This window comes from Episyrphus balteatus, chromosome 3 (assembly GCF_945859705.1).
Source record: "Episyrphus balteatus chromosome 3, idEpiBalt1.1, whole genome shotgun sequence".
Lineage (NCBI taxonomy): Eukaryota > Metazoa > Arthropoda > Insecta > Diptera > Syrphidae > Episyrphus > Episyrphus balteatus.
Window position 1 is genome coordinate 129,059,286 of NC_079136.1, and position 16,131 is coordinate 129,075,416.

The 16,131-nt window shown below is 31.0% G+C and overlaps 3 protein-coding genes across 4 annotated transcripts in view; 2 read left to right on the forward strand and 1 right to left on the reverse strand.

Annotated features, from left to right (window-relative positions):
* Positions 1-2,575, forward strand: part of LOC129913734 (transcription elongation factor S-II) — a 409,451-nt gene extending 406,876 nt beyond the window's left edge. The window contains exons 2-3 of the mRNA XM_055992551.1: positions 1,147-1,231; positions 1,403-2,575. Of these exons, the coding sequence (XP_055848526.1) occupies positions 1,160-1,231; positions 1,403-2,266 (936 nt within the window). The 5' untranslated portion in view covers positions 1,147-1,159 and the 3' untranslated portion in view covers positions 2,267-2,575. The remainder of the gene's footprint in view (positions 1-1,146; positions 1,232-1,402) is intronic.
* A 2,738-nt stretch (positions 2,576-5,313) lies between these two features.
* On the forward strand, positions 5,314-10,622 carry LOC129913740 (defense protein l(2)34Fc). 2 transcript variants are annotated; one of them, XM_055992561.1, is made up of 3 exons: positions 5,314-5,377; positions 9,929-10,235; positions 10,303-10,622. In XM_055992561.1, exons 2-3 carry the CDS (start codon positions 9,930-9,932, stop codon positions 10,465-10,467), a joined length of 471 nt encoding a protein of 156 aa, XP_055848536.1. In that variant the 5' UTR covers positions 5,314-5,377; position 9,929; the 3' UTR covers positions 10,468-10,622. The 2 variants fall into 2 exon arrangements, with proteins under 2 accessions (XP_055848536.1, XP_055848535.1); XM_055992560.1 differs by lacking the exon at positions 5,314-5,377 and adding an exon at positions 6,007-6,138.
* Positions 10,604-13,400, reverse strand: LOC129913730 (transcription termination factor, mitochondrial). Its single transcript, XM_055992543.1, has 4 exons — positions 12,876-13,400; positions 12,389-12,818; positions 10,936-11,086; positions 10,604-10,873 (listed from the first exon to the last, which is right to left on the reverse strand). Exons 1-4 carry the CDS (start codon positions 13,312-13,314, stop codon positions 10,619-10,621), a joined length of 1,275 nt encoding a protein of 424 aa, XP_055848518.1. The 5' UTR covers positions 13,315-13,400; the 3' UTR covers positions 10,604-10,618.
* Between the last annotated feature and the right edge of the window lie 2,731 nt (positions 13,401-16,131).

The window sequence follows — 16,131 nt, forward strand, 5'->3', positions numbered from 1 at the left end:
GGTGTGTTTTTTTATTTTTCCCGGCATAAACTGTGTCCATGTTCTGTAACTTTTATCACTGGTGATAAAATATTTGAATGACTTGAAAATCCATTTTATCTCATCAAAATAAAAGAAATTTCGTTCAATTTTTTTAAATTTATAAACTCTGCTTTAAAAGAAATTTTGCTTTATATATGAAAGAAAACGGATAGGATAGGAAACGTTGAAATACGTTTGTCGCCAGTGATAAAGTTACAGAACAGAGGCCATGGACAGCAAAAAGATGCAGTCGGGCTGTATTATAGTCCTTGTATTTAACAAGTAAATTTCTTAGCCCTGAATGCGTTTTTTTTTGTTGAATTAAGCCCAGGTGAAAAAAATTAATGAATGATCAGGAGCTCATCGAAATGAACGAAATTTGTGCCTCCTATAAAAGCTTCATATTTGGAACTGCACAAACTACTCCATATTACATAGTCTGCTTTTACACGAAGACGCAAAAGTTCGAGATGCACATAAGAGCAAGGGAGAAGAAAAGATCGATTTCTCCTTTACTCTTATGTGCATCTTGAACTTGAAGCAGACATATTCTCTGAAGACACGTTCACGCTTTTGAAATTATCTTCTCACTCACAGAGAAAATTGCGAAAATTATCTCATTACGAATGTCAAATCGTATGGAAAAAAAAATGAACTTGAAATTTGAACTGACATATTTTGCGACCTCATTGGGCTCTATTGAAAATAGGCTATCACTCAGTAGGAAGAGCCCAAAGAAGATCAACACAAAAAATTACAATTCCCGCAACTTTTTTAAAATCGGCAATTTTGTAATCACAACCTTTTTCTCTATCTCACTTTCAAGAGCAAAATATTTGCACGTGCTGAAAAAATTGCAATTCAATTTTATCAGTATCAACACAGCCTTAAATCATCGTTCATTTTCAAATGTCAACTTCTAGTTTTTTCCAACCACCACCAACTTCACACTTGTGAACTACAAAAAAAAAAATATTTTCCGCAGGCACCATTTTTCCGTATCTAGAGAGGCGTCACTTGCAAGGCGGTAAATATTTCATTTTTTACTAATTTTTCTATGTTTATTGCCTTAAATATAATTTAACAAAACTCATAAACAAATAAACTACTTTATAGATTCCATCGAAACAATTTCAAAATGAGCGTCGAAGAGGAAGTATTTAAAATTCAAAAGAAAATGAGTAAAATCACATCCAATGATGAGGGTTCGGTAAGTTAGCAAAAAAAAAAAAAGTTTTTTCTTTCTTTTTATTGAAAATATGTTAAATAGTTAATTTAATTTAGAAAATAAGTCTTTTTTCACAAAATAAACATTTGCTTGTGTTTTGTTTACAAACTGATAGTGCTACTATATTGCAACTCTATTCGGCTTTGTTTTCAGGGGCAAGAACAGGCTTTGGATTTGTTAAAAGCCCTACAACAACTCAGTATCAATTTGGAAATCCTAACAAAAACTCGTATCGGTATGACAGTGAACGAATTACGTAAAAGTAGCAAGGACGAAGAAGTAATCAGCCTCGCAAAGACTTTAATCAAAAACTGGAAACGCTTTTTAGCCAATACCACATCATCGAAAGACTCCAACTCAAATTCAAACAGCAAATCCTCATCAAAATCATCGTCAAGCAATAGCGCAGGAAGCTCTAGCAGCAGCAAAAAGAATGACAAAAAGAAAGAGGAACCCAAAAAGACCGAAGTGGAAAAACCCAAAGTGTCGCAGTCTACATTCCCAACTTCGTCGGGAACTATGACCGATGCGGTGCGACTAAAGTGCAGAGAAATGCTTGCAAATGCTTTAAAAGTCGACCCTACCCCCGAGGGTTGTTGCGAACCAGAAGAACTCGCCGAAGAGCTGGAAGAAGCCATCCATGCCGAGTTCCGGAATACCGACATGAAGTACAAGAACCGTGTCAGGTCTCGTGTGGCCAATTTGAAAGACGCCAAAAATCCCACCTTACGTAGTAATTTCTTGTGTGGAGCTGTCACGGCTCAGCAACTTGCCAAAATGACGCCCGAAGAGATGGCCAGTGACGAGATGAAAAAGATCCGTGAGAAATTTGTTAAAGAGGCAATCCACGATGCTCAATTGGCAACAGTGCAAGGCACAAAGACAGATCTACTCAAGTGTGGCAAATGCAAGAAGCGCAATTGTACATATAACCAATTGCAGACGAGAAGTGCTGATGAACCTATGACGACATTTGTCATGTGCAACGAGTGCGGCAACCGATGGAAGTTTTGTTAATTTTTTTTTTCCCAAACAAAAAAATATTTAACAAAAATCCTCATTTGACTTATATTGACACTCACTGCTGTTTTCTATTTAAAATTTAAGTTAGCAGTACGCTCAGGTTCTTGAAAAAAAAAAAAATTAGGAAGAAAATCAATCAAGTTAATTGGTTAACATCAGTGTATAATAATATTGTTTTATGCACTGAATCTCAAGTACTACCTTCACAAACGAAATGAAACATTTTAATTTAAATTAAAAAAAGTCGATAAAAAAAGAATTTTGAAAAAATAATAAACAAATAAGCTGAGTATATAACTGAAATCTGTAGATGAACATTTTTTTTTAATGACTTACAGAAAAAAAAAAACAATTATAATGATTTAATCTTAAATGAGTGCTTGGTTTTATTATAAATAAACAATAAAGAAAAAAAAACTCTTTATTCATAGTTAGAAAGTAAAAGAAATTTATTTTGTTTTTGAATAGAGTACAAGTAAATGCAATCAGGACGCAATCACAAATTTGTGTGTGGACTAATCTAATAGCCTTGCAAATCGATTTGATATCAAAAATTATTTATCAACTGCATGGTGGACCATCATTAAACCGAAAAGAAATTTATCGAAAAAAGGAGGTACCAACATTATCTGTCTTATTTGCATAAGCGACAACATTCTTAACAATTTGGATTTACATAGCGAGTCAGAAAAGTAAGTAAGAACCTCTCAGTTCATAATATCATTTCCTTTTCCATTAAATAAATGAAAACAATCAATGAAGTAAAACTATTTTTTTGTGTTCATAATATTTAAATACATATTTGAAACCAATCATACATTTCAAAATGAATATTTGAGTGAACTGGAAAGAAAATTTTCCAAAATTTTTTAATAGTAACAAATTCATATCACAAAAGTAAGTAAGCAGTTATAATAAAACAGAATTTTTAACAGTTTTCTTGTAAGAATTTTTACGATTTGTTATTTCTTTGGAAATTCCTTTTGGTCTTTATTACTGCTTTACTAAACGAAGACATTGAGCTCGCCCAATTTTGTCACTTCTTACACATATTTTAACTCATTCATCCTAAAGAACAGGTTAAAAGTCACTTCTTGCCCTTAAATCATGTTTTCTTTATTAAACCTGTGCCCCAGTTCCCAGAGCCTTTTTTATACCAAACTTACAGTTTGTTCTTTAAAATGCTTAGATATGCAATACTACCTATTCGTCAAAGAGTCAATAACTACTGCTAAGTTTCCGACGTTAGGTGCCTGAACCTGAAAACCCCTTCAAACAGACAATACTATACAGCCTTGTGATATGACCGCGAATTATGAATAAAGCTAGGCAATACGAGCTTGTGGTACAAGCAAAATACCAAAATTCAGAAATGATCCAATACAATACCATAAGGCTTGCCGCCGCCGCTTTCTGAGGTCAAACCGGCGATCCCACAGTGTCATTCAATTAAATTGGAGAATAATGAAGTATGAAGGCGTACGTTTTATTTTTTTTATAGAAAACATAAGTCGTTAACAAATTTAAATTTTCAAAGTTTTTGTTTTTCAAAAATATTTTATTTTTGAGAAATCAAAAATTGTGAAAATGGAAATGAAAGCACCGAAATATAGACAAAATTTTTTTAAACAAAAATGAAGTTGCAGGGGAAAAGATTTGCATCCAAGATAATTCCTGGATTTGCAAGAACTTCACATCTCTTACATCTAATTTAAAGAACTATCCAAACAAATCAACCATTTAATGGATATAACAATCCATTAGATAATTCAAACCACATGGTTAATATTTTAATAGATATTTTTGTTTATAAATTTTGGGTATTTTTCTTAGTATTCAGTTAACATAAGTAACTAATTTAATGATAATGTCTAAAATAAAAAAAATGTACAACAAGTTGAACTAGCATTGCAGTTAATATATTTTATTGTTATGAGCTTCTACACATTTCGAACCCCGTCCTTCAAATCGATCAATTAATTTTTTAGACTTTAATACAAAATTTAACAATTTAAGTATACAATATGGGTACAAATACTTTTACGCCTTATTGTGGTTCAGAATTTTAAAAACTTTTTACTATTAAATGTTTTTCCATAGGAAGTGATTCGTTAAAAAAAATAGTTTTCGCACTTAAGGGGGGAAATCCCTCGGGACGACAGCTTTTTCAATATTTTTTTTTGGAAAACTGAAAGCATTTATTGAAATTTGGGAAAGTATGTGATATTATTGACATTATAAAGTATTGATACAATTTTTTTGAAGTACAAAAAAAAACAAAATGGTGGCTCTACAGCTCTTTAAAGTTGACGCCTCGAGTTTGCGCCGTGCAATGTCCAGGTCCAGAAAATTATTTATAATCAAAAAAGAAATTTGTTTCCAATAAAATATATTTATACGCATTGCATGAACCTAAATTTAGTAAAAAAAAGTGTAAAATAAAAATTAGAGACCAAAAAAACGAAAAAACACAATGTTTTTTTATAAACAAATTGTTAAAAAAATATTTATTGTAAAAATTTTGTTGAACTTTTAAGTTCATGCAATGGTCAATAATTTAAAGAGTAATTTGCAATTTATTTCAAGTCGATAGCTTCATTAGTTTTTGAGTTACGTTGCACTGCGCGGAAATAAGCGCGTTTTGAGGAAAAAGCGTTTAAAGTTTTCGTTTTCGTACTGAGGTAGGTTGAATGGGCATGGGTTTCGGGACTATCTTGGGGCATTTGAGGCTTCATTTAAGGCTTAGACCACTGAAAATAGTTTCTTCGGTTGATAAATGAATTTATAAGGCAAAAAAAAATTAATGCAAAAATAAAAATTTCCAGAGGGATTTCCCCCCTTAATAAACAAAAAAAAAATCATATTCAGGCCTATTCTGAATGAATGAAAATTCCCAAGGGATATGTTCGGGAATTGAACTCCCAACCGAAAAGCTTCCGAAAATTTTGTTCGCTTTTCGCCTTCTATGTAATAAGAATAACATACTCTAAAGTTGTAAAATTGTTATACGGGATCAAATAAAAAAATTTACAAAAAAAAAATCTAATCGGAACAGGTTCAACTTTTAATTCACTACCATTTTGCTTTCTATAAGTAAGTGAATAAGTAAGTAAATACTCGTGATCAATTATGATTTTATTATACCCCACGTTAAAAATAATAAAAGCCCAAATCAAAAATTAAAATTTTCGCAAATGGTTTGTCCAAAGTCGAAGATCAAATCCAGATGCTTCATCCCAAATGCTATGTTGTGCTTTTGATTTTATTATTTTCAACTCTGATCTGTTAGAATATCTTTGAGTCAAATATTAAAATACCACTTTTCTACCATATCAATTCCTAATATTACAAACTTAAGTTTGGCTACAAATCAAAAAATTTATAAACTACCAATATGTATAACGTATCTACGCCAAATCGATCATAAAATTTATTACGTTCATATTATTTTTCTTAAGACATAATTTGGTATCAAATAATTTACAAGATCTTTGCGCATACACTACACAGCAAGATATCTTTTTTTTATAATTTATTAAATTATAATTTGGGTTAATTCATATTTTCAATTACACAAAAGATTTCTCGCAACAACTACAGTTCTTGTCAAGCTACATTAACAGTTGGCATTTATTTGTATAAACTTTTATTTTATCATGTTAATCTACTCCACCGGCTCAAACAAAGCTTCTTTACACACAAACTTATGATCATATTATGCTTAAAAGCTTTTTTAGTCTGTAGGTGTAGAAGGTGTGTTTACGAACGAGGTGTTTATAAAAACCCGGTACAAAGGAGTTTATTTCAACATTTTAACTTTGTCGCTTGAAATAAGAACATTAAAAAACAAAAATAAATAAAAAAAGGTATTATGTAGTTAAATAATTAAATTTTGTGTGATAAGTATACTTTTATCTATAATAGTGATGAAGATGTGATATTAGCCTATGAGGTGTAAAGAGTCATATAAACACAAAGAGATGCTCTTTTACACAAAATATTTAACTGTGAATAAAATAAGATATAATTGCGTGTTACTTTTGACATTTTAGTGTAATATTCACATAGAAATTTCAAAAATTAATAAAATTACATAGTTAATAGTGAAAAGTAAAAAAAAAATAAAATTTAATTTTGCATTGAGTTAATAGACTAAAAGACTATAAGTTAAACTATTGTGCAGTGATTTTAGATATTTAAATTGACTAATTGGTCTTCACCTATGATTTGTCTAAGAACTTCGTCCTTTAATATCTTCAAGGTTATTTTTTGTCTGATAATTTAAAAAAGGAAATTTTTCTCTTTGTATAAATTACAAATATAAATTTTAAAAGTTTTTCTAAAAAAAAAAATGTTACTCATACACCACAGTGACCAGAACATCTTTCTTTTGTTTTTTTTTGTCTGATAATTTAAAAAAAGAAAATTTTCTCTTTGTATAAATATGATAATGTTTAACAAATATATATTTTAAACAGAACATTTTTCGTTTTGTCACCTGAATTTTTCTAGGCACGTTTCTGTTTTTATCAGCATAAGAAGCACTTGATTTTTAGAGAAGGACTGGTGTTCGTTTAAGTCTTATTAGATATAAAACACAATCCCGTCAATCTGGCGCTGATTGACTCCGCATATGCGGTTCGAGTATATCTGGGTATCAACACAGATTCCACTCCAGGAATAGTTATAAACCACCTCTAGAAGGTGACAGACAGACTTCAGCAAAACTTTCCACAAGCCTTTTACACAGACAATTCATTCCATCCCTTGAATTTAAGCTCATTCAAGTCTCATTTGAGAAAAGATTTAAAATACAGATAAGTTTTTCCTGTAGAATAAATAGGATTTGCTAAATTTGGGCATGAGTGTATAAGATTTCTTCTTTTTGTATTTCTAGTTTCTACGAACTATTGTTATAAGATTAAAATTGACATTTCATACGCAAATTAGATTGAAATTTAATTAGATTGAAATTTACAACATGTCTGTTTCGAAGAATCAGTTTAGAAATGTGTTTTCAAAATTAAATTAAATACTGCAATAATGGCCCGTATGCATAAAAAATAGTAAATACTAGCAATATGAAATTAATAAGTATGAACTGGGTTTGGTATGTCTAAAATGAGAATAAAAAAACGTTCATATTTTACAATTTGTCAAGTAAAAGCATTTACTATTTTGTATGCATATAACCCAATGTGTGATAATAATTAGAACTTTTCTTAACTATACCTCTTTTGTCGATAGCATGAGAAAGGCGGAAATATAATATATGCCTTACCAATACTAAAGCATTTATACACTCGTTGATCGGTTAATCAAATTTGGTTTTTAAAACAAAATCTACTGATCACATTTACTAAATTTATAAATAACAATTATTGTTTATTGCCTTATTATTTTTAATTACTGTGAAGCCTCTGATTCTATTACCTCATTAGTCATCGTTAGCTTTTTTAATATTGTTTCAAAAAAGGTCATACAATTTTAATCAATTAACAAAACATCGAACTCAACAAGTTTTCTATTTGCAAATTATTAGTTTTTGATAAACATTTATCCTCGAAAAAACTATAGGTTAACCATAACACATAACATAAGGTTTTTTTTTTATAATCCACGAACTAATCATTCAAATCAAAACAAATATAAATAAACATTCAATCGTAAAACCATAGCCATCAATAGTTTATAATCTCTAAATCAGGTTTTCAGTTAAAAAAAATTCAACAATGGTACATTATTCCATCACACTAGTTAGGTTGATGTATTCACTCACTATAGAGCTAGAGCCGTTCCTTTAAATCTTCAAATTCAAATCTTTTTACCATAAGCTTAGCCTGATGGTGCTTTTCTGATTTTTGTTGTTTTTTTGTAGGCATTTATTTTTATAATTAATGTTTGGATTGTGACAAAAAAAACTTGAACAATACAACTTTTTTTTTGTCAATATTTCAATCCACCTACCACTTACAATCTTTATATGTAGCTACAAAAAAAAAAAAATAAGTTGGTACAAGTTTGGCTAAAATCCATACTTTTTTTCAACAACTTCACTCTATACTCTATCTGAGTCTGCACAAAACACGACCTACATAGAGTAGCTGGTTTAGTTTGGTAGAGTTTGGCGACGGATAAAGTCAGTCTTTGTCAGTGTTTCAGGGTTTCCAGGTTCACGAGTACTTTTAAGCACGCAATCCAGCCAACTTGTATGTACGTCGTACATCTACATCTCGACAAATAGAAAAAAAAATATTTAAAAGGCATAACTTGAAAGCCTTGAAACCAACAGCGATTCAAATGTTGGATATAATGATATTTGTTTTTTGTTATGCTTTTTATTTAAACATAAATAACACATATCTACCTACTAGGTACTTTGCAACTTCTGTCACAGAGATTGTTGTTAGAACAGTAATTATTTATGAAAACCTTGTTTATGGAGTTTGAAAATTGGAAAAAAATTTGCTTTCCGGTTTGAATTCAAAACGACTATTAGGGGCTTTTGTAGAGATATCTTTTTGGTCAAGGAATGACTAAAGTATTTTTTTTTCTTTCTTTTGATTAAATTAATTGCAATGCTAATTAATTGGCAGACACAAGCAACTGTGTTGAGAGTGAAAATTAAGGTGCATGTCTGATGATGGTTGGCCTTGGAGTAGACCGAAGGCACACTTTTAAATTTTCACAACAGACATTTTATGCACGATTGATTTAGCGGTCTTTGGAGGTTTTTCTCATAAAATTTGCATAATAATGTTAATTTTTTTTTACATACAAAGATAAGACTAGTCATCTGTTGACTAACAATAATTAACCTTTTGCGCAGCCGCCTGTTCTATTGCCTTATTCCAAGAAGGTGTAGACTTTATCAAATGGCGTTTATTTTAGTTAGGAATATTTTTAAAGTTTTTCAAAGGATCTTCTCATTAAAACATGATGAAGATAAAAATCTAAGCCATTGAAAGATATCTGTCCAATTATTTCCCATGTTGTTTTTGTAATTTTTAATATTATATTTTATAAGACCACATTTAAGAAAGATGTTCTTTCATAAATCAGCCTTTAACCGGGAAAACTTTGAAGTGAAATTTCAAAAAACATTAACGTTACCTTTACAGTATTTAAAATATTTCTATCTTCGTGACCTTTTTTGTTATAAATAATTTTAACTTCTAAGTGGGCTTGAGGTCAATTTCGTTCTTTAGTAGGTACTTAGAATAACTATAATGCTAAATAATTAATTTTATTCAAAATTACAAATTATTTTTCATAAATTATTCGTTTCCGATACTTAAAAAGTCTTTGACTTCTTAACGACATAAGTTGAAACTAGTTTCTAATTAAATTGATCATGAAATTGATATAAATCGGGACAAGTCACGACATTATCGGAAAACAAAAACCAGTTCTAATAGAATTATGTTTTATAAAACACCTGTACCAACTGTCTTTTATAATTAATTCATACTACTAATGGCTATCTATCATTTAAAGACTACAATGACATTTAAAAATAAATTACAACGTTTATGTTACTCATAAACTGACTGTTTTGTTAAGTGAAGTCAGGCAAAAGTTGAAGGCGAGCTAATTACATATAATTTTTTAAACGGATAATTTAAACACATAATTAATTTTTGTTTGTTCTTTCAGCATGTTTTACTTAATTGTTGTCGTTGCTGCCTTAGTTGCACCAGTTTGGTCAAACTCAGCTGGTGCACCAGTTGCAGTCTGTAAAAATGGTCTAGTACCTGAACATGGTGTTGGCGCACAATCTAGCTCACCACCTTACTCACTCTCCGGTGGCTCATCGGTGAAAGCTGGACAACAAATTGACCTAACCTTATCTGGTGATGAATTCCTTGGATGGGCTATTCAAGCACATTCTGCTGATAACAAACCAATTGGTGCTTTCAAACCTGACAGTCAGTCTCAGACAATCAACTGCTCTGGAGCTGATGTAAGTTAAAAAACTGTTTGAATTTGATGAGGATACTTTTTTTAATATGTTTTTTTCTTTCTTATAGAACACTTTGACTCATAAAAAACTTAAGGCACCCATCAAGTCACTTAAAATCAAATGGCAAGCACCAGAAGGCCACAAAGGACCAGTGACATTCCATGCCACAGTTGTTAAGAATGGTGGCACCTTCTGGGTGGGGAAAGTCAAAAAAGATGTTTCGGTAGCTTAAAGATCTCTAGCAAACCTATTTTTCTAACTCAATACTCCTTCAACCCTATTTTAATTTTTTTTTTGTATTACTTTTAGTTCAGTGTTTTGTGATTTATTATTTTTTTCAAATAAAAGAAAGAAAATGACGATGTATGTTCGTTCTCAAAAAATCAATTTTTATTTTCAAGTTCTTTTCGAAGTTCGATTTTATCTCTTATATCTATCCACTTATTAAGAAACTTGGCATATTCACGTTTGCTCTTACAAACAATAACCAAAGAACTCATTCGACAGCCAACTGATTTCAATTCTGCAATACGTTCTTTGGTAGTGTCCAAACTATGACATAGGATACGAGGAACTTGGGCAACTTCGTGACGGGTGAAGCCTTCCTCATCAAGAAGATAGTCCAAAACTTCTTTTATCTAAAATCAATTATATTAATTATATTGAGTGAAGTTCAAGAAATAAAGAATTATTATATTACTTTTGGAACTCGAACTTTAAGAACAGCCGGATGCTTGTTCATAATAGCTTGGGTCACAGGTACTGAAAATCCTAATCTCTCAGCTACATATGCAACTGCTGAATCTTTGCCTTCGAGTATTTTATCCTCGTCAATCGATAACTGAAAAGATCTTAACACAAAAAAAATTATCAAGATTTATACTAAAAAGGAATTTAATACTATATTTTTTCATTTCATTTTCTTTATTTCAAAACAATAACATTGACACATTAAGATATGAATCTTTAAGAGCATCTATATATCAAATAACTATTTTACTGTTATTAACAAAAAAAAAAATTAAGCCATTGAGCCATTACTTATATTATTACATTGGCTAAAAATATAATTTAGTTAAATTAAAAACAATTTAATTAAATTTGAAACAAAGTGTCATAGAAAAATAAATAAACTAAAAAAAAAATAAATAAATAAATAATAGTTTTATTATTAGTTAGTGTTGTGCAAAGACAATTTTCTCTTAACAGGGGGTGGGACCATCACATGAACGGCTCAACGTTCATAAATTGGTAGATAACTTTGGCATTTGTAAAGATAATTGAATGAAATAAATTTTATAATTTAGTTAATAAACAAGGCTTATATTTTCTAAATTTGAACAATTGTAATTTAGAGAGTATAAAAAGCGATAATTTTGGTCGTTGTTTAAGTTAGACCTATTTGTTTTGTGATTGTTTCTTACTCGTACTAAAAATTTAATTTTTTTTAATTCTATTTTGGATTGAGATTAAATCAAACTATGGAGTAAAAACTAAAACTTTGTTTTTTATATAGAAAAAAAATCAAGCAGAAGGTGTAACTTCTGCATATATCAATATAATTCCTCAAAATAAAAAGTATTAAAAAGCTCAACTTATTACCACCTCAAATATTACCACCTTGATTTTTTTCAAGAAAAAATATTAAGTTTTAAGGTATCAAACAAAGATAAATGTTCAAAAAGAATTTTTTACTTTTGCAGAAATTATAATTTTTTTTACTTTTAGCAACATCAGTGTTGGCGATGCTACTTTTTGTAACTTTATTGTATCCTTATTTAAGTCTGAATGTTTAAAAAATAATTGACGAATGGTTAATGTTTCATAAATTAATTTATCAACCACGTAAAAACAGAAAATAAAGAGGTTTTTTAGAAAAAAGTAGTTGTGGTTTTCTGTTAATTTCTCGAAAATATTTTTGTGTCCGATTTTCTGGTTTTGTTTAGAAATAAATTAGAGCATCGAATTTTGAAAACTAAATTAGAACTTAATTACATAAAATGTTTAAAAAAATTATAGTTTGAAATTTTTTTTTCCATTTTTTTTTCAAAATTTTGATTTTACTCATCTCTAGAGCAAAACATGGCTAAAGACTTAGCAGGATTAAGTTTCATGTTGTTTGCATTAGAATAATTAAAAATATAATATCAAACCTTTGTAAAATATTTTCTGGACATCGTACCATCCAAGGCATAATCTTGTCTTTTTTTGCAAGCTTTGCACGTTCAAGTCGATTCTCAACAGATTTCGGTGTATAACGAAAAGCCCAAAGATCACGAATTATATTCCATGGAGAAACATTATAATTGAGCATATGGTGAAGGTTTTTGTCCAATGTATCAAAAGGCATTTCAAGAATAAATAAACGTTTCGACAAATATTTGGCAACTGTGAATGCAGGCAAGTTCAATTTGTCGCTAATATAGTAAATTCGATTGCCGTGAGGAATATACTTTGATTCACGCTTAAGTGATATCATTAGCCTTTTAAAACGAGTCGCATTCAATCGAAGGAGAGGTGCAAAGTCGTTGATGTCACGAAGTTTCATAGTTTCTAGTTCTTGAAGTTTCACTTCAAGGCGTTCTAAAAAATGGAACAAAAAATTAGCTGCATTTTGGAAAAATTATTGCAAATTCTTACTTGGTTGCATTGTAATAAGCCATGGACATTCTAGAAATGTTTGTTTAACAATTCCATAGTTTATCAATATTTCTAGAGATGTGGTAAGAAATTTTTCCCTATAACTCAATTGAACCGCTTCATCGGATAGAACTTTTTCGATATCTGCCTCGGAAAGGTGGAATTTCTTACGTAACGCTCCCAAAACATAAATATTGTTTTTTCGACGTGATTCTCTGTCGGCTGGATATGGAACAATGTATTCATCGGTGTCCAGAGGGTTTTGTGTGGTGGCTGTGGTGGTGGAAGAAGTTGTTGGTTCTTCGTTTTGTGTGGTGGTTGTTAGGTTTGTTGTTAAAGTACGCAAAAATAAATTTGTGAATTGTGGATTGGACTCAGTGGGAATTGACTTTGTTAATATTAGAGTTTTTTGAAAATTTTTAATTAAATATCGTAACATGATTTATTTGGAAATTATTTAAAAGTTTATCACAACAACGCAAAAATCGTGGTATTTCAGGAAAGTTATAGGATATGTCATAAGAAAAACAGCTGAGCGGAATGACAGCTGTCATAGGGCACGTTCAAAGAGCTAACATAAGGGGGGTTCACATTCATGGTATAAAAAAAGAAGGTATGATCATTAGAAAAAACTCAGTATCGAGAACTGTCAAATGAAAGAAAAAAAGATGGCTACTTAGTGTTTTGACAGCCCAGCAAATTGAAATTGTTGTTGTAAACAAATTTGTCTTGGAAATTGTTGTTGCTTTTGACTTTGCCAAATGCCAGACGTCAAAACCTTATTACCCCATTTTGTAAGATGGCGGCTCTAATGATCATACCTTGTCTTTTTATACCATGGTTCACATTGACCAATTTACCGGACAGACCGATTGTCATTTGGCCTGATGGCTGAATTATATTTTTCGTTCACACTCATCAGACAATTTTCATCAAACCCCTTTTTTCATCTTATTTTTAATGTATCTTTCGCCTATTCTGCTCTCAAATTCAAGAGAATGGATTATTACTGTCTGCCGGACAGACATGTCGTTCAATTGACTAAAGGCCCCAGCCCATAGAATCCGTTGCGTCCGTTCCGTCAATCAATCCGTTGAAGTTGAAGTTTGGGACAGAAAGGGGTGACCCATAGAATACGTCGTACGACGGATTGCTTTTTGACAGCTCACTTCAAATTCCGAGGTGTGTTCGATATTTTATCGCTGAATGTGCACTAAGGAAGTTCTGATGCAAGAAATTTTTAACTATTATTGTTGTTCTTTTTTTTTTATAAAATAAAATGCGCGACTAGATTTCATGTAGGTACTTGCTCTTCAGTTAAAAACAATTTTTAATAACAGATTATCATTTGTAGATATGACTTTGGCATAGTAAAATTGAACTCTACAACAGAATTTGAGTATTTAATTGATATAATTTATAAGATACATCATTAAATGTTACTTTTATTACAATTAATTCACTAATGAATACTGAAATTTCACAACTCATAAAAGCGGAGAAGAAAAGAACGCAGTTCATTTAGTTCTAAAATTCCCCGGTGTGCACTCTCAAACAGAAAAATGAACAGATCTATTGTTGACAACCAATGTCAAACCATACGACGGATGAAAAAGTAGAAAGTTGGGCAACTTCTTCCGTCGAAACCGTCCGTCTCCGTCCGATCCGTCGCTTATGGGTCGCTTCCCATAAGAACGTGTGTATTTTATCGAGCTGTCAGTCAAAAACTTCGACGGAACGGACGCAACGGATTCTATGGGCTGGGGCCTTAACATGTCCGTTCGACAGTCAAAAAATCAAAATTTTTTGAAAACCATCCGGCAAACCGGACAGGCAGTCGGATGGGTGTTCACATTATCAAATCAGCATCAGATCAGACCAAATGGTGGCTGGTCTGTCCGGTAAGTTAGTCAATGTGAACCCCCCTATAAAGCTATCGGATAGCTTTTTGTTGTTGTAAACAATGTTAAAAATTAGCAAGGAAACGAACCATTTTCTGTCAAAAAATAATCTGAAGGTATCCCAGAATTTCCGAGTGATCAGCTGATATACATTTGGCTTTTTTTTTATTTTGATTACTTTTCAGGCTATTATTCAGCTTCAAAATAAAAAAAAATTGCAAGAAATAAAGTCAAAGCGATTGTGCAAGTACTATTCAACAATAAAAAAAAATGTAATTTGCTCAAAAGAAAAAGTTTCCTCTTCTCAATATTTAAATATTTTTTTAGTAGCTGCTTGGGCAAGCTATCTGGATACCTCTTTGTTCAAAAAGATATTCCAGATACGGGTATCCCAGATAGCCTATCCGATAGGTGTTTGAACGTGCCCATAGTGGGACAAATGTGCTGCCAAAATTTTACAATAAAAATGTTTGTGACAGTAGCGGATTTGGATCTTTGGGCTTTATTCAGGGCCAATTATTGTTCAAACTTGCCGATTTCGGCGGAATAGCTGTGGTTTAGTTTTGGTTCAAGCATGAATTTGGTTATTTTAAAATTAATGGACCTTGAACGAGGGCTAAACCTCAGCTTTACCACCAATTTGAGAATTTAAAGGTTGCTAAACCACGAATTAAATATTTGTACTTTGGTTTGAAAAAGTTCACTCTTTTTCTTTTTGTATAAAAAGGCCACTGTCGTTATACCTTATTAAAACATATTTCAAATACTACTTATCCGCCGAAATCGGTGAAACGTGCATGGAGATAAAAAAGGCACCATAAAATAAGATAATGAGCACATTAAATTTCACCACCTTAAAATAAGAGGGTATATCCGCTTATAATAAAGTGATTCCACTTGAACTCAGTTTAGTTTAATGTGAACTTCATCTTATTTTAAAGAAGTTTTATGTGAACTTCATCTTATTTTAAAGTGAATTTTCTTCTTAAAAAGTCAACAAAAAATAAAACATTTATAATTATAGTAACACTTTAGGTTTAGTTGCAGTTTATCATACTTAATTCCAATAGTGAGATAGCACGATGGTAAGGCACTCGCCTAGTGAGCTGCCAGTTCTTTTTTATATTTAAGTGTTTCCACATAAACATAAGATGATTCCCCGCTTAAATTAAAGTTACCTTTTTTTGAATAAGCTGTGAGTTAACTCTGATTTAATAAATACGGACCTTGAACTAGAGCTAAATCCTCACATTTTAGAATATGTTAACTGCTGATCCGTGGTGTAAACAGATCCTAAGTTTTTGAATTTACCAAATATTTTTGAGAGAAAGAAAAAATAAGACCTGGCAGCATTT

Bases quoted from the DNA above. Each gene is read 5' to 3' on its own strand.
- LOC129913730 (XM_055992543.1), bottom strand. From the start codon at position 13,314: ATGTTACGATATTTAATTAAAAATTTTCAAAAAACTCTAATATTAACA. The intron at 11,087-12,388 runs GTTTGATATTAT...TTTTGTGTTAAG, and splicing joins CCAGAAAATATTTTACAAAG to ATCTTTTCAGTTATCGATTG. The intron at 10,874-10,935 runs GTAATATAATAA...AATTGATTTTAG, and splicing joins TTAAAGTTCGAGTTCCAAAA to ATAAAAGAAGTTTTGGACTA.
- LOC129913740 (XM_055992561.1), top strand. From the start codon at position 9,930: ATGTTTTACTTAATTGTTGTCGTTGCTGCCTTAGTTGCACCAGTTTGG. The intron at 10,236-10,302 runs GTAAGTTAAAAA...TCTTTCTTATAG, and splicing joins TCAACTGCTCTGGAGCTGAT to AACACTTTGACTCATAAAAA.